Source organism: Apostichopus japonicus, chromosome 22, assembly GCF_037975245.1.
Source record: "Apostichopus japonicus isolate 1M-3 chromosome 22, ASM3797524v1, whole genome shotgun sequence".
Taxonomy (NCBI): domain Eukaryota; kingdom Metazoa; phylum Echinodermata; class Holothuroidea; order Aspidochirotida; family Stichopodidae; genus Apostichopus; species Apostichopus japonicus.
The window spans coordinates 17209458-17234833 of NC_092582.1; the positions used below are offsets into that span (position 1 = coordinate 17209458).

At 37.0% G+C, this 25376-nt stretch overlaps 1 protein-coding gene and 1 long non-coding RNA gene across 3 annotated transcripts; one reads left to right on the forward strand and one right to left on the reverse strand.

Moving 5' to 3' along the window:
* Window positions 1-4231: 4231 nt before the first annotated feature.
* On the reverse strand, window positions 4232-6697 carry LOC139964282 (uncharacterized). The gene is made up of 3 exons (XR_011791937.1): window positions 5918-6697; window positions 5659-5814; window positions 4232-5100 (listed from the first exon to the last, which is right to left on the reverse strand). It is a non-coding gene; the product is annotated as an uncharacterized lncRNA (long non-coding RNA).
* An 8030-nt stretch (window positions 6698-14727) lies between these two features.
* Window positions 14728-16466, forward strand: LOC139964241 (uncharacterized). Of its 2 annotated transcripts, XM_071965693.1 has the most exons (3): window positions 14728-14871; window positions 14955-15359; window positions 15891-16466. In XM_071965693.1, the coding sequence occupies exons 2-3, from the start codon at window positions 15090-15092 to the stop codon at window positions 16332-16334; spliced, it is 714 nt and encodes a 237-aa protein (XP_071821794.1). In that variant the 5' UTR covers window positions 14728-14871; window positions 14955-15089; the 3' UTR covers window positions 16335-16466. The 2 variants fall into 2 exon arrangements, with proteins under 2 accessions (XP_071821794.1, XP_071821793.1); XM_071965692.1 differs by having other exon boundaries at window positions 14728-15359.
* Window positions 16467-25376: the final 8910 nt, after the last annotated feature.

Sequence of the window (25376 nt, forward strand, 5' to 3'; positions counted from 1 at the left end):
GGATCAACAATGACATTACAGTTGTTTGCTTCAAGTTCACTTCAGATGTATACTCATCTACAGTCTGGGAACAGTTTAACTTCAGAGATACCTGGAATTGAATCATTCAAATTTCACCGGGATGCCAGACGCAGTTATTTATGAGACCATGGATTAAGTATAACCCTTTCAGGATAATACTTTCATGATGGGACATTTAGGTTGAAATGGTAGTATAACAACAGTGTTTTACGAGGGGGAGGAGGCAGACAGGGGCCTCCATATTACCACCCAATGACATCGACTGGTTTAAGTCTGGTTAATCATCTTTTGCCTGTATGCAGTCAGATGGTTGTACAGCTATGGTTTTAATTTGGTTTACCCTGTTTGCCCATTATTCAACAAGCTTCGTTGGATATTTGGCATTTGTCAGGCTTTAAGTTTGATCATTGCCAGGATGCATGGTAAATGTCACATTAACATTTTATCGTTATTTACTGTAAGTAATTCCCAAACAAGAGACTGGCCAACATAATAGCCGAAATAATTGTTTCTTGACCATGAAACACTTTGAAACCATAACAATCCAGTAACTCGAGGAAGACGAAACACCTTAAGTCTTGAAGAAGGGTAAATAGAAATGTAGGAACATTATTTGTAAAATCATTTCTGACAAACAGCATGAATTCCAATTTTAGTTTACTACGAGATGAGTCTCGCAAAACATTTCTCTAATAGCACAGCAAAATGAAATAATATTGCATAGGCATAGAAATTAGGGATGGAGGTAATCATTTTTAATATAATTTTTATAACGATATTTCTCATTCTTTTGTAATGAACGACAGTGTGCCCATATATGTTCTGAACGAAATCACGTTAGACTTGTTGATATAATGATACTGTGGCCGTGCATATGCATACATTATCTTTAAAGTATATACTATACATATAACGTTATAATTAGCAGCTATTTATATATAGTATTCCCATTTGAACCACCCGATACACATAGAGAACACAGTTACTACTGTAAATCTTACAGTTTGTACCACAGTAAAAAGTGGATCGTGCTATAAATCGGTAGCATGCTCCATTAGGATTACAGTTAGAACTGAGGATATGTGTAATTCCAACAAATCCAGTTGTTTGGGATTTGTTGGAATTACAAATATCCTCAGTTCTTACTGTAAACTTAATAGCACATGCTACCGATATATCAGATTTGTCAGCACGACCCAGTATTTACTGTGGTCTAAAACCTTAAATTTACAGTAGTTACTGTAATCTCTGTGTGAATCGGCTGTTTGAACAGGTGAAATGGGTTTCAGTTATTCAGCGGTTATTTTAGGATTATTGATGAACGAACTGGCACTTAATTACGTTACACGATGCAATCTTAAGAAAGTTGTCACGTTTCAACATACTGCACGCGTTATGAACTGCAGGAACGGATGACGTGGCATATAGAATTGAAGAGACAATCTCGCTTACCTTGTTGTGAAATAGTATAGGAGTATATGTTACCTTTACCTACCAGTACGTTTCACTTTGTTCGGTCACGTCTCATACACTCGCTGTTCGCTAAAATCCCTTTTATGTCAAACGTATTAGTCCTATATGCTTGACACCAAGATATATGTGCGTTAATATAACAAGCTATATAAATCTTATCCCTTCAGTTCCTTTAATAGTTGCCAAAGGACCGAATATATGGTAAAATAGGGAGCATACATTTTCTAAATATTTCTCCCTGTATATAATTAAGAAGAACGCACCAACCGATTCCAAGTAATCAATAGGCATCGATTGAGATAGAGATAATACAGTCTTCTCATACAAAAAAACAATAGGAATTTACACACTATTTGGCCAAATTAATACTAACTCAAATATTTAATTAAAGTTGGTTAATGTAAGGTGATTGCTCAAACCATTGCTTCACCTTCAAACAACTAACTTAACATTTACCAAAGTGTATTATTATGGTAAGACAAAGAAGACTATACCGAATACTTTTAGACATACAAAATGAAATAAAACAACATAGTGTGCAATATTTGAGGGTTCTGTATCACATGGGAAAGACATATCTTTCACGTGCAGTTGAGTTACCCGCTCCGCGTTGGTTTCAGAGTTGCGTCTGTATTCTCATTTTTATTTCCAATCTTAAAGTCTGTCCTTGAAATACGTGGACGAATACATTTCATCCCAAAAGTACTTTCACTAGTATACAAAGTTTTAAGCACGATACTGGTGAAAGAACTTTTGGGATGAAATGTATTCGTCCACTTATTTCCTATCCACGGCTTAGGTCACATTATATTCCATCATTCAATCTGCACCTAAATATATTGAATGGACAGAGATTCTTTCATTTTTGCCATATACACCCGAAAAGTGTCTGCAGCCTCTGACCGGCTTGTAAACAATGTTCCTATTGTTAGGAGGCTATTTGAATCCATTGGATATGTAACGTTGTGAGCGTCTTATATGTAGCCTCAATGTTAGCTCAATTAGTAATTCAATTAATTAGTCAAACAAATCATTTAACAGGGAAAGCAATGCAAAAACAATTACACTAATTTATGTCACCAAACTTTCTGGGCGGTGGAATCAGGGCGGTTGGAACTTGAGGCTCCAAACAGGGGTTTGTGTACAAAATTTCGGTCAAAAATTCCAGTATTTTTTGTTTTCAACAAAAGAACCGTTTTTATTGAATTTTTGCAACAACGTAGAACGTTCGAATTAATCTTACAGTTTTCATTCATCTTTAAAAAAAATTGCAACAAACTAGCACTTTCTTTAAATTAATAATGATTAACTAAAAAAAAATGAAAAAAGGGGTTCTTTTAGCTTCAAAATCCCCCGATACTCACAGAGAACACAGTAACTTCCATAAATCGTACAGTTTTGTACCACAATAAAAACTGGAACGTGCTATAAATCGGCAGCACGTGCAATTAGGATTACAGTAAGAACTGGGGATATGTGTAATATCAACAAATCCAGTTTGATGGGGGTTATTTTGTTGGGGGGGGGGGGATTTCTACGGCAAGATGTAACATGGACAAATACGTGAATAACAATGGTCGTAGACTAATTGATTTGTGTCGATGCCTTGCACTGTCGATTGCGTTATTATACTTCCCCAGAACTATACTTCCAAATATTGATGAATTATATGTAGATATCTTCGATAATTTAATGTCCGATAAGCATAACCCAATTTTTGTAAAGTTCCTGAATAGGAACCCCGGTGGTCATTCACACTGATAGAAGCGTTTCAAAGTGGTAAAAGTAATATTGATGTTCGGGAAAAGCCTCAAAGAAAGTTCTAAGGAAGGATGAGAGGAGGGATGACTTTAGGAACTTTGTAAGTAACACTGACCTTAGCAACATTTCGGAACGTCTTGATGGTATCCAGCCGATTCACACAGCGAGATTACAGTAACTACTGTAAATCTAAAGTTTTGTACCACAGTAAATACTGGATCGTGCTGACAAATCTGATAAATCGGTAGCATGTGCTATTACGTTTACAGTAAGAACTGAGGATATTTGTAATTCCAACAAATTTGTTGGAATTACACATATCCTCAGTTCTAACTGTAATCCTCATAGCACATGCTACCGATTTAGCAGAATTGTTAGCACAATCCAGTTTTTACTGTGGTACAAAGTGTTAATATTTACAGTAGTTACTGTAATTTCTGTGTAAATCAGCTGTCAAAATGGGTACGAACTATTAATGGAATTAGATTTTCACAACACCGAGGGGGCACGTATGCCCTGTTCCTCGGCTTCATCTCCCTGCAATGACTTGTCACTGAATCACCATTGCTGTGCAGGATCATAACAGGACAAATGGAACAAGGACAATATGCATCCTTTCATGTTCTTTACACTTACCTCATGTGTAAGCTGTCACATGTGTGTGTGTGACTAACATAACATTTAATACCCCTCTAGTTTAAACGTTCCTATAGTGACGGGGGTCCTATAGATATATAACACAACAAGTACAAATTAAGATTAAGTGAACAGGTAAAATGTCTGTCTGTTCTTTATTCACTGCTGTCTCGGACCATATACTTTTCCCCACAACTCCTGAACCAATCCAACGCACATATACATAAAGCTCAAGAATATCACTATTTTGTAAGAGCAGGGAGTTGTTCCATAACAACTCACTGGTAAGAGTATCAAACGCTGTACAAGACTAACAATAGGGGACACTCTCCATGCATGATGAAATGCAATAGGCCACCTAAGGTGCAGAAATTGAGTTATGCAAGTACATGCTGTCACCTAATACCCATGCGAAGTTGCCTTTGGACATGCGTAGTCGGCTGGAGAGCGTCCCCTGTAATACGGATGGAAGAAGGCTAAATATATCATCGAAAAACAAAATTACTAGACAGGGTAACAGACTGTGACAGTGTTGTACAAATCATTCATCCTCTCCGTCTATCAGACGGCATATTGAACCCCGTTCTTTTTAAAGAAGCTTAGCTCATTTTAATATAATTTATAATCTGTTCTTTTGTTATATTATATGCTGATGTCGTCATGTACTAAATTTCCATTTCTCTCTTCTGTACGTATATTACTGTTAATGAAATATGATGCGTGTTGATAACGCGAACGAAATACTAAATTGTCCTCCAATCATCACGTTTATACGAACGTCGTTAAGTGATTCGTCCATCCTCTCCACGTCGATCGAGTTTTGTTCTCAAGTTCAAGCATGGACATTTCAGAATCGTATATTGTACAATGAAAGCTCACACGCGTTGTTCTCAGCACTCTCAGCTTCTATTCACACTTGTTCTTGCTTCCCTCGTCGAACTTGAAAGCCACGCAACAATAGCAATTATGTATGCACTGTGTGACTTCACACCTCTCAATTCTAGTTCAAGCATTCCTCGCATGAACATTCTTCCACAAATGTGTCATGTGTTGCTTCTGCCATGCTGTCACAAAACATTCGTCCTTCATAATACAACTAACTTCGCACAAGCGGGATGGTATTGTACCTCAAAACTCACATTTCTTTTCAATAGCAAATATAGCAAAACAGAAAAGCGTTTGAAAGCTAGCTGTCGTACTTACATATACCTGTAATAGAAAATGAAGGAAATGGATGAGTTATATGATTGAGAGGACCTCATAAGAACCTTGGGATGTTCGGTAAGAAAACAAATTGACAATTACAATGTTGTGCCTATTGCTACTATGCATCATTTTATGAGTTTGAGAGGAAGTGGTGTAAAAGTCCCCCCCCCCACACCCTACCCCCTCAATCCATTATATCATCATATAACAAAGAACACGTCCGGACATTTTTTCAATTTTGACATCCTCATTTAAAGGACACTTGTTATTGCTATTGCTATATCGCTACGAGTATCGCTATTGTTATTGCCATTGTCATTGCAATTATTTTTATTATTATTATATATAATATATATATATATATAATATAGTATACCTATACGATAACTACGATAACAGCAAATAGGTATACTATATTATGTACTTGCTCTACTGCTCTGTATTGATCCCTTTTGCAACTGGAAGTGAACATCTGAATCTTTGTTATAGGGATGTGGGCCTCAATGATAATACGGTATATCTGAATTTTGATTGGATTGTGAAGAAAGTCAGCCAACTCACCGGCGCATTGTATGTTGGACAGATAAGGTCATCGAGCTGCAGAAATGTAGCAAATGGTCTATTATCTATGTCCGGATTTCTATTTCTATAGTAGTGTCCGGATAACTGTGTCATCGATAAAACTAACATAGTACACCAGTCTTGGGAATCGTATCCCTGATGAGAAAATATATTTAATACGAAACATATTTACCATGTTCAAAGTGTCACAGGAAAAAGTGAAAACGATTCTTACAAAAACAAAAGTGAAACTACTTACCGTATATGAAATTGTAGAACCATATAAACGAGCAAAATAAACGAAACAGTTGATGAAAGTCATAGTAGTGTATATTCAAACGTTTTCGAAGATTTCCCATCTTCCTCGTCAGGAAATAGATAACAATATAGTCACTTATGTGTAGTGCACACGAAAGTTGTAGTATTAATGTTGACTATCCATGTTCAAAGATATAGGAGGTTCTAAAATAAGTTGAGTATATAAGACGATCCATGTTGAAATAGTTGATTGTTTAAAACGGGTTTGAGTTTCTTGATGTACAGTGCCTCCTTAATTTTAACTTCAAAGTCTGTATAGCCGCTGTCTATGACACTAAAGTTGGTGATGTTAGCTGTTTGGCAGTCTATACAGTGAGTGATATGCTCATAGATTGCAGATTTGTTAGATAAGTGCTCTTTGACCCTTGTAGCCAGATGTCTTTTAGTCTTACCGATGTAAGTTTGGTTCTTATCACAGGAACCTTCAAATGAATAGATGACATTGGCTTTAAGGGTCATGGGGGTCTTATCTTTCAAAGAAAAGTAATCACCAACTTTAAACGTTTTGAAAACTATAATACACTTCTTGTTAATGCCTCGAAAATGTTTAGTTAAGGATCTCTTGAAATTTAGTGAAGGGTGACCTATGAATGGAATGGTAATCATGTACTTACTGTCATCATCCTTATCCTGATTATCCACTTCAGAACTAAGTTTCTTATTGAGGAATTTGTTTACACACTCTTCCAAAATCCTGCTGGGATAACCGTTATGGTATAAAATCTCTTTGAATTTGAAATTGTAATAGTGCAGTATATTTTGTATTTATAAAGTATGTTGTGTCTCACAGAAAAAAATAAAGTAATGTTATCTTCCATGATGAAAATACACCTTCTTTCAGTTGAAAAATGTCCAAAGGCTCCTAGACAATGATTATTTTAGCATGATAGCTTAATTTTGCAGAAGGCAAGTTCTGCAAAGCCTCACCGGTATCGTTCAATCAAGTTATTCTTCATACTCATCTATATTGTATTTTATTCTGCAGTTTTACTACATGTTTTGTGTCATATATTTATTTCCTGTTACATAGCGCTTTAGAGCACTTTGTGGATTTTACGCTTTATGAAATAAATTATTATTATTAATTCGAAATTATGGTAAATTTAAATAATCGAGCGTTAGGCAAGTAACCAACCTTTATTCTAAATGACTTTATTATTTGAGTTTGATACAAATATGTTGATAACAATAAAGAAAACACACCAATAATTGCAGATTGAAAAGTGCGTTCATTTATACCAAACTGTGGCACGCTTAATGCCCACAATCAGCATGAGGGTCAAATTGGCACCTGGCTCACTACTTAAGCTTCCATTCATATGGGGTCCTGTCACTAAATCATTTGCCCCTTTTAGCATTATAGAAGCGGTAATGTAAATACCATATGACGTTTTCCTTAATTCGGAATAACATATTAACCTAAAAGTAAGCCACTTCTGACCTGCAGTATTTTACCACCAAAATACAAATTGCTTCGAAGTTGAACGGGGAAAAGACTATGGGATAAAACGTTCTTGACAGTGGGTTAAAATAGGAAACCATGATGATTTACTTTAAAATACTTAGATAAAATATTAATACGAATTAGTTGTTTCTTGACGTTAATTGATGAAAAATTTGATCAGCGTTAAGAGTAAATAATAGTATAATATTATTTCAAGGTAAGTATGAAAGGATCAACTACTCGTTGTGACTATGTATTAGAGGAAAGACGTAAGAGAAAGTTGATGAGAAGAACGCATGGAGGGTTCTACTTCTATTTGTTGCCTCCTCTTCCCTTTCAAAACTGTAAAATATATATAACATATTTAACATTGGTATTTTGAAAACTCAATATCAAGATCTTTATCTCTTATTCGACTTCTCAGTGGGAGAGTAACATCTTGACTTGATGTTAAACCCTAATTTGCTCCATGCAGAGGATCACAGTATACTGATGGGTCTGTGAAATATTGTCATCAGGGGGTGATGTTAGTCAAAAGCTTTATGTTCTAAACCTACCAAATAAAATCACCTCATAGAAGGTCTGATAGATTTTGATTTTTGGTAGAAGTATTGGTATTATTATATTCTTCTTTTGGGAAAGATTTCAACTATGATCTACATCTTAATTGCAAAATTACATCATTGACACGTGCTCGTGCAATATGCATTCACAAACTGTCACCAAATTGATAAGAATTCATCAATCATCGCCATATGAATGTGATTTTGACTGAAACATGAAGACAGATAACAGCATAGTTGCAATGCAATCTTTCCAGCCATCAGAATATTTGTTTAATGAGGATGTTAAAAAGATAGTCCAGCCTAAAAGAGAAAAAAAAAAACATTCCGCTTTTTTCTTGGGCTGGTTAACGAGATGTTTCAAGTTCAGGTTCAAATGTCGCAAACGGACTCTAGAGATTGAATTGTACTGTACCAGGATTCTAAGAAATATAATACACTTTCATTAGCCACCTTTTGTATGGACTATCCTGTTAACAACACTCATAAATGGGTCTGAGATTAACGGCATTTTAGCTTACCAGATCACGTGCCTCGCATAATCCTCTAATCACAGTTTCTGTTGTTTTTTGCTCGCAATTAAAACGGTAACACTGTCCTATAGGAAAGTGGGTCTGTATGAACATTAAAAAAAATATATATTATTATATGAATTATATAAATATATATAGATGTATATATATATATAAATATATATATATATATAAATGAAACGTAATGAGAAGGAAAATCCAAAACAGTGAAAAAACTTCCAATCTCCACCGGGATTCGAACCCGGGCCTCTGGCTTTGTACGCGGACACCCTAACCAACTAGGCCATGGACGCTGATTGTATGTCTAGAGGTTCAAAACCGGTAAGGAAGGTCGTAATTTCACTGTAAGCGTCTGACACCTGTATCGAACAATACTAGTTCTGTTTTTGGTGACATATTTTGCCTTACTCTAGAGATCAAACATGATGCTAACCAACTTGAAAATCATTTGTGATTCCTAAAGCCGGATCTCGGAAGAGATACCTTGAACAGACTTTATGTTAATGGAATGGAGGTAAACGACAAAGGCAAATGAATATATATAAATGAAACGTAATGAGAAGGAAAATCCAGAACAGTGAAAAACTTCCAGCCTCCACCGGGATTCGAACCCGGGCCTCCCGCTTTGTACGCGGACAAATATAGCTAAACACTCATAGCTACATATATATATATATATATATATATATATATATATATATATATATATATATATATATATATATATATGGGCGATTCCATGGTAACTCGCATTACACTTTTTCCTGTTTTTATAATCCAAGTGCTGTGGCTTGAATATGGGTAACTGTAATTCCTCAATTTTCTGTGGTGTTATATCCAAAATTCATAACTACAAAATGAAATTATCAAGAACTATAATTATGTTCGCCTTAATGTATGGTGCGCTTCCAAATATCGGTAACTCGCATTACGGAAAAAGGACACCTGAAAAATTGACACCGGTACAAAATGGCACCGTGCTCAAACAAAGAATGATGTTTTCAATTGCATACATGTACAAGATATCTACCCCACTGATGTTTATATATCAGCAGTAGAAAATATGAAACAACTTCAAATGTGGTATAGAGGGGGGAAAGTCTGGTAACTCGCATTACGGTAACTCGCATTACACTTTGTCCAGTCATCGATTTTGCTCTTTATTGATCAAATTCTTTGAAAAAGATATGCTTCAAAGTCATTTTTAAACACTTGGAACTCTTAGAAATTCTTAGAAACTGTAAAACACTTTACAAAACTTTTAACAACAATTAGCAAAAACTTTATCCATCCTGACAATTATATCAATAATAATCGAAGCTGATTGAACCAGAAAATTCAACTGAACAATTGTTGATTAACAAGTTTGCAATGTCCATTCTTGAATTATCACTCCAAATTTCCAATCAAGCTAATCCAAGCAAAACTGGTAGCTCTCCGCTTCCATTTTAATGTCTCAAAACATGTACTGAAAGTTAAACAGGTTCAAAGCTTATAGTGAATTACAATAAAAGTTTCTTTGGCATGTTGATTTGTGATTGGAACTTCGAAAAATTGTACTTAGGGTTCTTAGGAAAAGCATGAAACTAATAAAACAATCCTCGTCCCTAATTCTATCAGTATAATAACATTATCAACAATAACACAATAGATGTATCATCATGCAGAATGAGGGCATGATGGTAGGCCATTCTAGATAACCTTGAATGAATGGTGTTTTGTATCAAATTAGAATTTTCATGCAAACTTGATATGGCAACGACTATTAGCAATCAAAGACACTCCCAACTTCTTTATCATCTGGCTTCAACGATAGAAAGTGTTGTCATCCATGTGGTTCGGCCATTTCCAGTTTATCGATCGTTCCTGTGAAATCCGGTGGCCTGCTCTATTTTGTGTAATTTGGGTATTTGAAATGCTTTGGAGTAAAGGCTGATTTTCACATTGTAGTGACTTAAGCCATTCATATTGGGGAAGGGTTTTGCATATCATGATATTTGGGAACACACATTTGACTTGGTAAACCACAACAATCTATCCCAACTGACCAAGCCTCCGCAACACCGTCCCTCCCCCCCCCCCCGTGGCCCCAATCTTCCCTTCTGCAAAATCCCCTTCAGCCCCCCCCCCCCTCTGCCCATCCCCACTAATTCCGAGGTGCCCAAACCCTTGGCGACATCAGTTTCATATCAAGAATTATTTCCATCAGGATGTAAGGCACATTATAATGGCCATGATTTACAATATTTGCCCATCCAAGAACATACTAGATTACTATGTGATAGGCTACAGACTAATATAGCCTAAGCTCTCACAATTTGTCCTAAATATTGTATTAAGCAATTAATATCCCATGACAAAAAAAATGTTAATGTTAAAATGGAGAAAGGAAGTTCTTACTTTACTCATTTGATGATGTCACAGTTGAATGCAACATGGGAGGTCCGTGATTCCACAAAGGTCAGGTGTTAAAATCATCAATGTCTGTTGAAACTGTCCTAAGGGTCACATGTGATGTAACGGAGGTTGCAGTGCATTCTGGGTACAGGAAGTACCTACTGTGCACACCTTATAAAAGTATATATTGGGCTCTATTGCTTTGTTGATCAGTAGTACTGCAAGTGTGCTTTGTGAGATTGGAATAATATATGGTAACTCGCATTACAGAGGTAACTCGCATTACTGGTAACTCGCATTACAGTTTTCAATGGCTCTTTATATCTATATACTAGGTACATTTCTAATTCTTTCAACTATTGATATACTCTTTACTTTGACTAGAAGCATAATATGTAATGGCAGGAAATTATCTGCTGCAGTGAAAAAAAAGTTAAAAACTTGGTCTCTCGGTAACTCGTATTACGCTCTCAAATCAGCTCTGTGTCGTTACAGCCATATGCCTACAAACCAAAATTGTTTAGGGGAATGGTAATATTATTTTTATATATCAGTAATGGTACTACCAATACATATATATATCAAATTTATTTAGGGTGCTTTCAAATATGGAATCTGAGACTATATATATAAGACTATTATATATATATATATATATATATATATATATATATATATATAGAAGTGTATAAAATGTTCCAAGTAGAACACGATAGAGTGCTCAATTCCACGTTATGAAGAAGAGCGTAATGTAAATTTTGATTTTTGCAACCAAACCTCTACTCAGAGTTTCATGCTTACTAGCAATCGTCAGGAGGTGTACTAAAAAGCTATCGCTCTTTCATCTTAGTTTCGACTTTATTTTGGGGGTGTTTTGGTTGGTGTCTGCAGCTTGCGAGGATTTCTGATCTTTTGTTCAAGAGATTAGGGCTAGAATGATCTATTATTGCTAGTTTCTCGGCCTGGCATAAATTACAAGAACCTGAGCTGTTGATCAGTGTGTTTGATCTCCTGACAATGGACCAGGAGATTTGGAAGGCTCTATTACTTTCTTTTAGAGACCAAACATGCTTTCAAATGTAACCAAACCCGTTTATTGCTTATTAGCCGTAAATACGGGAAATTACGAGACAACAGCGACGAACCGGTAGAGTGTAGTATTTATATTATTTTTGAATCGGGTGGACACAAATTTACGAGGAATTTACGAGCGAGCCCACCTCTAAGTTAACCTAACTCCACACATATTTTTGTAGCCTATTTTTTTTAAATTCCTGTTTTATGGGATAGACTCTATAGGCATATGTAATATGAAGGTAGTAGGATGTTTAATTGCTGAGAAATGAGACCTCATAAGTCAAGAAAATGCCAAAATGCTGCGGTGGCGACAAATTGCGGAATTTCAAAGTGTGATAAATCGGCCAATTGTGAAGCAATGCAACTGATTTTTTTCAGAATATGCCTATTTAATAGTGTTCCAATCATACAATAAATTTTGGAATTTTTCAAAGATGTCCAATTACAACATACTCCAAAATTTGGTGATTTGATATGGAATGACCTTTACCTTTAAAGCAGCATTTCCTTATTGATGTGGCAGTTTCAATTAACTTGATTATACAACAGAGGGACAGGTCTCATAGTTAATATTAACAGTTATCAGATTCACCCTTTGTATGCTGAACTGAAAAGTCTCCTGCACAAATCGAATAGAAATCTAAGAAATCCCAACAACTTGCCAAAATACAGAACACAAGTCTACAGAAACTCTGTCATATACTGTTGTGCTGTAAGCATTCAATCCGAGCACTTAAAAGGGTTTGTTGTAGTTGGTTATTTTGTTATATCGTTTTATGTATTAACTTTTGTATTTGTAGATGTATTTTATATGAGATCCTAACATCTTACCCATTTTCTCCCCTTTCCCTGTTATATTAGTTATACTTTTATATGTAAAATGGAATGAATACATGACATAATTTGAAGATTATTGGGTCATATTTTACCCATACATAAGACGGGGTCAAATGTTAATCAGACTCATAAGGTCATGCCCATGAAAATAAGGTCTGATCAGTGGCCAGCAATATGGCAGTTCTGACCCATGTTAGGCGGCTCACAAGGGATTTAAGACCTATTTGGTCAACATCATTGTGTTTTAGTTCCCATGTTCAAGTGTGTATAAGATATATAAAGGAAATCACATAATACGACGAAACGAAATACAGACCAATCGTTTTCAATTAAAGAAAAACTTTATTTTGCTTCTTTCCCGAATGATTTCATCTGAGCAAAGTCTTACATCAAACACGTTTAAGGATAGGATAAGTTGGAATTAGATGATGGTTGAATTCATCCAAATTTGTGGGTGGGGAGGGAGAGGATGATCATGCTACATTTTAGAAATAAAATAACAAGAAGAGTACCATGGAAGGAAGTTGTTATGGCCACTCTAGTCAGCCTAAACGTATGAAAATGTTGACCATTTATAACATCATTTCAACTCCAATACATTGCGAGTATATCCTCTTCTCATGCACAGAAGCAAATGTAATTAGCGGCGGTTTTGTTCAATTCAGCATTTCGTTGTAGTTGATAAATGGCCTTTAAGAATTAGAAGTGAATATTGTTATTCATTCGCGCAGTTCTCCAACTTGAGCCTGGTAATATGAAAGAGACAGAGAGAGGAAATTCTTGAAAATTTCATATGAGTTTAAAATTGGGACAAACAATGACGAGATAGAAATGTTAGATATGTATATATATATATATGTATATATATATATATATATACATATATATATATATATACCGGTATATATATATATATATATATACCGGTATATATATATATATATATATACATATATATATATATATATATACCGGTATATATATATATATATATATATATATATATAAAAAATATTTAATGTTGATAGATAGAATTATTCTCTTGATTGGAAATATGCAATCAACACAAGGTTCAACTATCTTAGGAAGACAGTAATACATCTCAAGACCTACAGCACATACTAGTAGTAGTAACGATGGTGAAGGACACTCTATTGTTAAGGGATTTTATTAATATTAATATTGTTATTAATATTTTTATGATTTTTTTCATGAAATATTTTATGAATTTTTTTATGAATTTTTTTTATGAATTTTGATATATGATTTTGATATATGATTTTGATATTTGTTATTATTATTATTATCATTATGTTTTATTAAAATAAATTGTATGATGTCATATGACAGAACGCCCTCTATTAACAAAGTTTTAGGCTTAAGTGCGCTCTCCTTTTCCAAAGTTTTGAGAGAGAAACATGACACGTTGGCAACAAGTTCTGATATGATTGGCATTAACAGCGGGGGGTGTGTTAATGATTGAAAAGGTATCTTAATGAGGAGCTTAAGTAGAGTGCTCTTATGTATGATGATAAGAATGATGGCGAAGCGGAAGTAAAGAAAGCTTTAGAAATGATTGCGACGGATTATTGTAAAAAACCCAATAATCACTTTGAAGATGGGATGAGGGTATTTTTCACTATACGGGTTTATTTGTGTCATAAGGAGACAAACGGACGTAGCTTAATTATGAAAGCAATGATTAAGGGCGGATAAGGGTACCCACGTGTTTAACCTTATGTTTTTGATGGAAAGGGCTTACAGGCGTTTCATTGTTCTAAGATAAAAACAGAGATATTGGTGAGTTGTAAAACCCTTTATAAGATCACTCTGCATCAAAGCATCTCACTGTTCACATCGTTCCTCAGCCAATCTCAACTCTTTGGACTTAGAATATTTTTGCTGTTCAGCTATCTGAAATCTTTGGACTTAGAATATTTTTGCTGCTTTAAACCTCTCAAAAGTTTGGACTTAGAATATTTTTGCTGTTCAACTATCTGAAAGTTCGGACTTAGAATATTTTTGCTGTTCAACTATCTGAAAAGTTCGGACTTAGAATATTTTTGCTGCTTCAAACCTCTCAAAAGTTTGGACTTAGAATATTTTTGCTGTTCAACTATCTGAAAGTTCGGACTTAGAATATTTTTGCTGCTTCAAACTTCTCAAAAGTTTGGACTTGAAGAACATTTTTGCTGTTTCAACTATCTTAAAGTTTGGACTTAGTCATTTTTATGGATTCTTGATTTGGACGACATTTATATCATGGCTTCCTCAATCGAAACTTCGACACTTTGTACCGATGACTCTGTGCGTCAAGGCTTGAAGAGACTGCGCCGTCAAAACGCAGTGCCTTTGGACTTGAACATTATTAAAATGGCCAAATTGGGAAAAGGTGTAACGCCACCAACACCTCAAGACGAGGAAATTCGTCTACAATGGCCGAGCCCTACTAAGCGGTCGTCGCAGTCACCTCCACCAACGGTATCGCCATTGACAGAGGATTACGACGAAGCGGGTTGCAAACCAACGCATGTGAGTAAACCTGCTCTGTTTCATCTGGAAGGCAATACGCATGTACAGTTACATACATTTCGTGGCAAGGCTTACGTTACCATAAGACAATTTTATAGCAAGGATGGATGTGATGCGTTACTACCGGGAAAATCAGGGCTTACTTTATCCGTCAAACAGTGGGATGAACTAACAATTTTAATGACGCATATTAGTAATGCGTTGAAGGAAGTTGAAAAGAACCCTTTGCCTTCACGTTCAGTATATGAAAAACATCATTTACAACCTGAGAATGAAACTAACACGCTTGAAAAACCTTTCAAAATTATAGGCCTATCTCGTTGGATGGGGAAGACATTTTTCAGTCTACGTGAACACACACGATACAGTGAGTTTGGAAAATGTTATCCGACAAAGAAAGGTATAAATATAACGGGGGAGCAGTGGATGTGGTTGTAGAGTATTTTGCCTGACATTGACGAAAAGCTCGCAGCGATGATTGCTGATTGTAACAGGATTTAGTATTCATATGTTGTTGGTACTATGTTTCAGGATGAAACTGAAGTGATCTGGGTACTGGATTCTGATGAGGAGGCAGAACTGGAGACCCCGATCGTCAATGTACCACAACCGGATGTAGAGGCACCCAAAGTGTCTAGGCACATCAAGAGACGAAACCCCAGATGTCAACCAAAGAGGCTGTTTGAACAAGGCATCGTCGTAGATGAGGTCCAGACAACGACAACCGAACACGAAAAGACGTTGCAACGTTTAGCAAAGAATGTGATTTGCCAAGAGCTTTGGCATACCATAAAACAAAAATGCAATGATTTGTGTTACGGATGTAGTGTGGACCATCCGAGTCAGATTGAGCACGACTGGTGTCTCATGGCCACGGACGATGAACGCCTCGCTATGTTCCTGGATGATTCCGTAAGAAATTGGACATTGAACATATTTTTAAGACCAAATATCTGGTTGAATGTCGTGCATTGAAGATAAATATGCCACCAAAGGAATTGTGGATAAGTTATTATTGTGTGCATTGGGTATTAAGTAAAAATGTTGATTTGTTAAGAAGAATAATGTTAAGAATAAGTAATAATGGGTAAAAATGTGTAATGTAAACAATACATAATTAAGATGTTAGTTACAATAAATGAATATGATTGTGTTGTAAGTAAAAGCTAAACAAATATTATCTTAAGCATTTTTTTGTTTTTAAATTTTTAATCTCAATTACAGTCTATATACGACAGTTACAAGTTTGTTCGTGTGTCGTTTTTTGGCTTACAAGTCTCCGTAATTTTATTTTTATTTGTCAGGAATATTAAACTACACCATCCCATCCCTTCCTTGCATGTTCCCCGTTCCCCCCATTATTCCCCTTCCCCCCCCCTTACAAATGATATAGTACCAACACCTTGTTTAGCCATTTAGGATAATGATATCGACGAGAGTTTATCATTCACTGTCCGCTCCTCTCATAACAAAGAACCTTGTCCCTCCCCCCCCCCCCCACCATGGATGCAAACCACGAGGACTACTTGCACAAGATTATTACGACCCCCGACACCCTGCGAGTTATGGAGGGGTTAACAAACTTTACTCAGAAGTCAAAAAGGAAGGGGTGCATCAGCTTACCCGAAAGGCAATTCTTGACTGGATGAAAAAACAAAATACGTATACGCTACATAAAAGCTCAAGGAGACTTTTCCCTAGAAACAGAGTTTTGGTTAGTGCAATGGATCACCAATGGGAGATGGATTTGGTTGATTTAAGTTTTCTTTCGCGGTACCATCGGGGGTTTAAATTTTTGTTAACGTGCATCGATGTCTTATCGAAGCACGCATGGGTAGTACCGATCAAAAATAAATCTGGTCCTACCGTATTGAACGCTATAAAAACCATGTTTTCCTCGGGCAGAACGCCATTACAAATTCATACTGACAGATGTGGGGAATTTTTAAATAAAAACGTTCAAAGATTTTTAAAAGATAAAAACATTTATTATTTCAAGACCAACAATGAAACTAAAGCTTCTGTCGTGGAAAGGTTCAACCGCACTTTGAAATCGAGGATGTGGAAAGACTTTACCTATCGCAATTCTCTGAAATACATCGACGTTTTACCCAAACTCGTAAAAGGTTACAATCGTGCGTATCACAGATCCATTAAAATGCGACCCATAGACGTTTCAAAGGAAAATGAAGGACGGGTGTGGCAGACGTTATATCCTTCAATAGCATGCTCGGAAACCGAATGACAATTTTAAATTTAACTTAGAGGAAAGAGTTAGAATTGCAAAATCAAAACTCAAATTTGAAAAGGGTTATTTACCTAATTGGAGTGAAGAAGTATTCACGGTAGTGAAGCGGAAACCCAAACCTATACCCGTATACAAACTCCAGGACTGGGATGGTGAGGCCATTGAGGGTAACTTTTATGAACATGAACTACAAAGTGTTTACGTCGATGAGAGCGCCCTATTTAGAGTCGAAAAAGTTTTGAAGAAGCGAAAGCGAGGAGGCCGCACTGAATATCTCGTTAAATGGCAGGGATATCCAGCAAAATTTAACAGTTGGGTGAAGGACGTGGACAAGATATGATGGCATCGCACTTTTACGTGACGTTGCCTAGCAACAGTTCATACGAATATTTTCCACGTAACACGCTTTCTAGTTTCACGACGCAGTTGGCAGAGCCTATTGTATTATCAGGGAATTGGGAAGTAACGCTTTGTGAAATTCAGTATCCTTTCAATTGGCACAATGTGACATATAAAAATTGCAGCATGCTCCTCAACGAGAGAAACATTTGTTTACCCGAGGGATATTATGACACCATACAGGAAGTCATAGATGCCTTTCACGACGAATTAACCCCAGCGGAGACAGCCAACGTGAAACTACATCTCAACAAACATTCTTTCAAAACCGCGGTGAGAGTAAAAAGAGGTTACAGCCTCGCTCTTCAAGGTCTCAGTCAAATTTTAGGCTTCTTGGACCATAACAAGATATGCACGGAGGGATTCAACATCGGTGACGTTGTCTCAGATGTACACAATGGCGTCACCAGTTTTTTTGTTTACAGTGACATAGTCGATCATCAGAGGGTAGGGGATGCTCACGTGCCCTTACTGCGCGTTGATAAAATAGGAGATAAACGCCCAGGGGAGCACATCACGGTATCGTACACCAATCCGCATTACATTCCCGTTCGATCCCGAATGATAGAAAACATCCATATAGATTTAAGGGATGATCTCGGACAATTGATTCCATTTCAACTTGGGCGTTTGATCGTGAAACTCCACTTCAAGCAGAGTAAATCTTCCCTTTTTACCTAATCCTAAACGTATCAATATGAAGAATTCATTTAAAGACTACTACCTTCGCCAGGTAGGACGTGGACTTCCAGTGCTCACTGGTTACCACCATCAGAAAGGACACGGATTAGGAGGTATCTTATGGCGATTAGCCAGATCAGCCCTTCAAGCGAGTGAAGAGGTCTCTGGATATTTTCGACGTGTAATCATCATCATCATCATCATCATCATCATCATCATCATCATCATCATCATCATCATCATCATCATCATCACCATCATCATCATCACCATCATGGCCCTTGTTCACAATAATTCATGCGAGTGCATGAAATCAGAGTTGGATTTGTTCACAGTACCCCCAACACAACCAGCATCGTGAAGGGCAATTGGATTCAATATCATCCTCTCACTAATATCACCGATACATCCCCGATACAATTTTCCGTGCAGGGATCGACCGAGGATTATCTCGATCTGTCTCAAACTTTTCTTCACGTGAGGACAAAGTTGAGTCAAAGTAACGGCGATGATCTCCCGCCGGACGCAAACGTTGGTCCCGTTAATTTGTTATTACAGTCTCTCTTTTCCGAAGTAGATGTCACGTTAAACGATCGTCTGGTAACGCCTTCAACGAATACTTACGCCTATCGTGCAATGATGGAGACATTGCTCTCTTATGGCCCGGAAGCCAAGGAATCTCAACTCACTGGAAGCCTGTTCTACAAAGATACTGCTGGAAAAATGGATTCTTGTAATCCCAACGGAGATCAACAAGTGGTGAATGAAGGCCTAAAAGCCAGATACGAATTTGTCAAGAATAGTAAGGTCGTCGATCTGGTTGGCCCCTTACATTGTGATATGTTTGTTCAGCAAAAGATGTTATTAGGTGGTGTTGAAATGAAAATGAAGTTACACCGTAACAAAGATGCTTTTTGTCTCTTGTCCAGTGAAGCAAACGCATCTTTTAAAGTTTGCATTGTGGATGCTTCGCTTTACGTACGTCATGTTAAAGTTCACCCTGAAGTGGCTTTAGCACATGCCAAGGCTTTGGAGCAAGGCACTGCTAAATACCCTATCAACAGAGTAGAAGTCACATCGCTTTCCATCCCGAGAGGAAACTTAATCTTCAAACGGGAAAGTTTGTTCTTGGGTAATCTACCGAAACGAGTGGTGTTGGGAATTGTTGACACGGAAGCTTTTAATGGTGCTTACAACAGAAACCCATTTAATTTTTATCACCATCATCTGAACTTTTTAGCGTTATACGTCGACGGTGAACAGCTACCATGGAAACCGTTACGCCCTAGTTTTACGGATGACCGCTACATCATGGCCTATCAGACCCTTTATTCGGGATTAAATAGTATGTTTAGTGACAAAGGCAATCAGATCAGCCGAAGTGACTACGCCAAAGGTTACACGTTGTATGCCTTTGACATGACCCCTGACCTAGCGAGCGGAGGCCACTTTAATCTCCGCAAAAACGGTAATGTGCGCCTTGAAATGCAATTTGAGCACGCATTGACCAGAAGTGTAAATGTGGTTGTATACGCTGAATATGACACCGTGGTAGAAGTGGATAAAACTCGTAACGTATTAATAGACTTTTAATGCTCTTCTCTGTAATCACCATGAATACAAAACAATTAATGACGATCATCAAGTCAGACGCAATGTTGCGCCCTTTATGTCGAGGGGTATTTCCAGCGGACTGCCTGCCCACTCAACGCATGAAACCCCCATGGTGTCTTATAGCAAACACGGATATAAAAGAAGAACCGGGAAGTCATTGGGTGGCTATTTTCGTTGGCGTTGAGCAAACAGAATTCTTTGACTCCTTTGGACGTTCTCCCGAAGCATGCGCCTCTTATTTTAGACCATTTCTAAGAAGACACGCTTCAAAATCACCCCTGAAAGTCAATGACAAACAGATACAAGACTTCTTTTCAACAGCGTGTGGCCAACACTGTTTGTATTTTTTATTGCACAGAGTTAGAGGTCTGTCCATGTCGCGAATCGTCAACCAGTTTACGAAGGATTGGCAACTAAACGACTCTTTGGTCAATGCATTTATCGAACGACGCTATGACGTCGCCCTACCTATCGTAGATGACGAATATTTGGCATTTAAAATTGCCAGAATCATTTTTAAAAAGGACTGTGCGTGGCAATCAGGATTCAATTATGCGTAGGCTAATGACGATAACGGCCATGAGACGACTTTGCACCGTTTTCGTAGTCGAGACATTTGTTTTCTCTTTATATTTAGGGTAACATTTGAAAACGGGTTCATTTCTCTAAATGCATTCGACGAAACTACAACATCCCTTTACGTGCGTCATTGCAGGGCCTACTGGTTGTGGTAAAACGCAGTTTGTAAAGAAAATTTTAACGCAAGATGTCATTGAAGGAACGCCTGAGAGGATTGTGTATTGCTATGGGGAATACCAGCAATCTTTTATGGAGCTGTCTGCTGCCCTCTCTAACATCCGTTTTGTTGAAGGTCTCCCGACGGATTTGGAGACATATCTTGACCCAACTTACAAAACGTTGATGATTTTAGACGATATTATGACGTCACATGGGAACGATCAACGCATAACTGATTTGTTCTCCAAAGGATCACATCACAGAAATATTTCCGTGATATATATTTTACAAAATTTCTTTTACGGGGCAAAGGAAACGCGTAATATCACACTGAATGCACATTATATCGTGTTATTTAAAATCCCGAGAGACAAAACCCAAGTCTCAAATTTGGCCAAACAGATGTATCCCGGTCAAGTCAAATTTATGCAAGAAGCGTTTGCAGATGCTACCAAGAATCCATACGGATACCTCTTCATCGATTTAAAGCCTTACACGCCCGAGGATTTTCGTCTTCGTACAAACATTTTTCCACATGAGACGCAGTATGCATACGTACCCAAATGATCGAAGGAAATAAACACAAACTGATAAAACATAGACACACAGATCTAAGGCCTTCATTTTTTATCTGAAACGCAGACATGGCACCACCATCACGTCGCTTGAGAAACCATGCCCGGGAAATTGATTTTTTATCGAAATGTTCCCCCAAACAGCGAAAGGCTTTCCTACAACACGCGGACCCCCAGTTAATCAAAAGTTTATGTGAATGCGCCGCCAATGTTGTAAAAGGAAATGTGCCATTATCTCGCGTCCAGAAGTCGAAATTGTCGCGGTACAAGAAACATCTCAGGGAACTATCCAACAAACGCCTATCCAATAAAAAGCGCAAGGATATATTAATACAAAGGGGAGGCTTTTTGAGTTTGATATTTAAACCTATCATTCAATCTTTGGGAGGCATGTTACTAGGTGCTGTGACGCAACGATAAAATATCATGCAATATACCAAGAAGATGGTTATGATGCCTCAGGATGTGGCTCGAGTGGTTCACGCAACCAATCAGGATAAAACACCATCTCGACTCCACCAATTGAATGAAGCCATGAAAAACACTCTAGATAGGAAGGACCTAACCCTGTACGAAAAAGTGGACTTGTACCATCAGATTCTACAACGCTATTTGGACGCAGAAAAAACAGTTGGGGAACCTATCGCTTGCGTGTTATGAGCGATACGACGACGACGATGGATCAGTCCCAGAGTCAAACTACTACCCCTATTAACAAGGATCAATCTTCCAAGGAGGAACCAAATTATCAATTAATCAAACATTTTCCAAAATCTATTAAAAACAAGGCTAAACTTTTGTTAGACCGTATTCATCATCAGCGTTTATCAGATCATGAACCTACTATCGACTGGAATTTAAAAGGGGAGTTAATCTATGAGGGTAATCTAGTAGTCGGTTCTAACATCACCGACTTAATCCTCGATCTGTTACAATCGCGTAAAGATTTTAATCCCATTGGGTGGCAACAGTTTATGAGAGGTTTAATGACAATCAATTTTCCCGAAGCCTATGTCGGAAATGTAACAAGGCGACAATATATGCACCAATTGAAGGATCCACCCGCCCGATTATTACCCACTCCTCCCGGGAAAAGAAATTCTCGTAGAAGATCATCTCCAGCTAGACCAATGTCTAAACGGCATAAATGGCTAAAATGGGAAGCCCTGTAATAATTATTTTCATTTATTTATTATTTTTATATTTTATATAATCCGTCATTACTTCCTTCATCATTAGTTCATCATATTTCATCTTAGCTTTTAAATACAAAAGAGGAACATAAATAAAGAAGACGCAAAAGCAAGTGAAACAAAACGCGAAATATGATGGGGTGTGTGTGTGGGGGGGGGGGGGGGGTCAATACCCTTCTCTTTTTTCTTTCTTTTATTTCAATATGTTTTTTCTTCAATTGATATTCATTTTACAAACAATTACGTTAAATAATAAATTCTCAAAATATATATACATATAATATTCTCTCTTATTTACATCTTACGACTTTTACTCATACCTTCCATTTTTTCCCACCGTTCCATATAACCCCCCTCCCCCATTGATGACATTACGTCTTAGAAATCAAATCATAAGGTACGGTTCTGAATTCATCTAAAATGATTCTTTTGTCGTAAACGACTCTGTAATCTTTTTTCATCGTCTTATTGATGATCTTCCTTCTTTTGACATCCCGGGTGATTTTATGTGTATCAGTGACCGTTACGACGGGAGGTTGTTTTTTTCTCATTCACTGATTGTACCATTTCATACAAAGTATTGTAATTCACTTTTATATCAATATATCAATATTATAAAATTTACTTACATCATAATTACTGAAACTGTCTTGACTGGTGTCATGCTCAGATGAAGGGTCAATGTCTTCTTCTTCACTGCAAAAACAAATTGGTTGAATGCAACCAAAAAAATGGTTAATTTCAACCAATTTGATCACTTGTTGTGAGTCCCACCAATTAATTGGCTACCATAACCAACATCAATTGGTTAAGTCATTAAACAATGAAAATTGGTTACATTAACCAATAAAATTGGTTAAGTCCACCAATTATGCAACCAATTTATGTGGTTGACATAACCAATCCTGTTCCTTAACCAATTAATTGGTTATTGGTTGTTGACTTCAGTCAGCTCTCCCTCATCTGTTCCAGCGTCCAGCACTGCAGCTCTCCAGTGTAGGCCAAAAATGAATCGAACAACATTTTTTTATGGTATTATAGCTTTAACACAATCATGTATTGCTCTTGGAACTCTACAACAGCATGCAATTTACATAAAATGATATGGCAAGGATGATATGAGGTATACAGTCAAGGTTAGTTCATTTGCAAAGAAACAATATCGATGCAACAATGCATATAAGATTTTACAATTTTCTGTGCCGACTGTGCGTGTGCAAATAAAGAAAAAACAACAGGAAATGGAGCTTTTATTAAATAAAGGGCAGGCAAGCACTATGGACGGAATCTGCATTGTTAAAACATTTGCCATTCCAACCCTTCTGAAGAAAGTAAACAGCAATATTGTGCATAGTTTTATAATGAGAACAATAGCCTATCAGAAAAGGTACTTCTTCTCCAGATATTCTGAGTTTAAACCTTGAAATGGTTCACTCAGTGAATCAAAGTTTTCTTCAAGTTTCTCAAGTATGACAGACGGTTCCTCTGGTGAGTCTGCGTACCTCTTAAAACTTTCAATTGTTGAAGCTTTCAAGTTTCCTACAATGTTCTTCACCATACTGGACACACTTTCAATAACAAATGAAGTGCTTGACATGGTCATAGAACTACATGATCTCAATTTTGAAACAAAAAGAGCAGCTTCTGTACAAACACCATGTTCATCAAAGTCTAATATTTCAGGTGAAACTTCACAAACAGGTTCATAATCAGATGTAGACTCGCTATCATTGTCCTGCTGTTGGTTTACATTTGCTGGTACAATCCCATGGTTTTCACAGGGTTCATCGGTAGGCCTATGTGGTTCCTCTTCAGACATTTTATCAGAATGTACATTAACCAAATGTTTTCTGTAGGAACAGTATCTTGTGAAAGTTCGCATACATCCATCCTGGTAACACATGTATGTTGAGGAATCACTATTAATACCATGTAACACTTTTAGATGCCACCGTAAACTTGAAAGGGGCAAATCCCTCTTACATACATAACATGTGTACCCCATGAGCCCAGCCCTAGTCACAGAATCAAAACTACAGTACGAAGAGGAGGCTGACCTTGAGGTCTGCTAGACGCTTCAAAAATTTCAAGCGAGGGCCAGTTTTTGGGATCCATGCCCTTACATCCTCTTCTCCAAGCAAGAATAATGCTTCTTTGTCGATTTCATTTTCTGTTCAGAAGGCAAAAAGACAAGTATATAAGTTGGTCTAATCTGTAGTTAACCCCAAATAGAATAAACATTTACAGAACAGCGGAGTGTAGCAAGTAACGCTACAGTACAGTATGCCAACTGTAATCCTTTTGCGGAGCTGGATAAAAAATGTTTATCTCCTAGGAAGGGAGTTGAACTAAAATTGTCCACAATTTCTTCCATGTTTTCATGTAAAAAACAAAACTTTCCCTCCAATTGCTAAAATTTCCCTTCAAGTAAACAAATATCCCAGGGAGGAGCCTCCCAGCTTCCCAACTCTTTCCACCTATGGCCTTTTGTATCATTTTGCAATTGCCGATTAAATATGGGATATACTGTTCTGTAGCTGATACCGTTAATCACACAATTTAATAGGGA

Excerpts from the sequence above, each read along its gene's own strand:
- LOC139964241 (XM_071965692.1), top strand. The coding sequence starts at position 15,090 with ATGGCTTCCTCAATCGAAACTTCGACACTTTGTACCGATGACTCTGTG. Across the intron at positions 15,360-15,890 it reads CGGGTTGCAAACCAACGCAT|GATGAAACTGAAGTGATCTG; the intron begins GTGAGTAAACCT and ends ACTATGTTTCAG.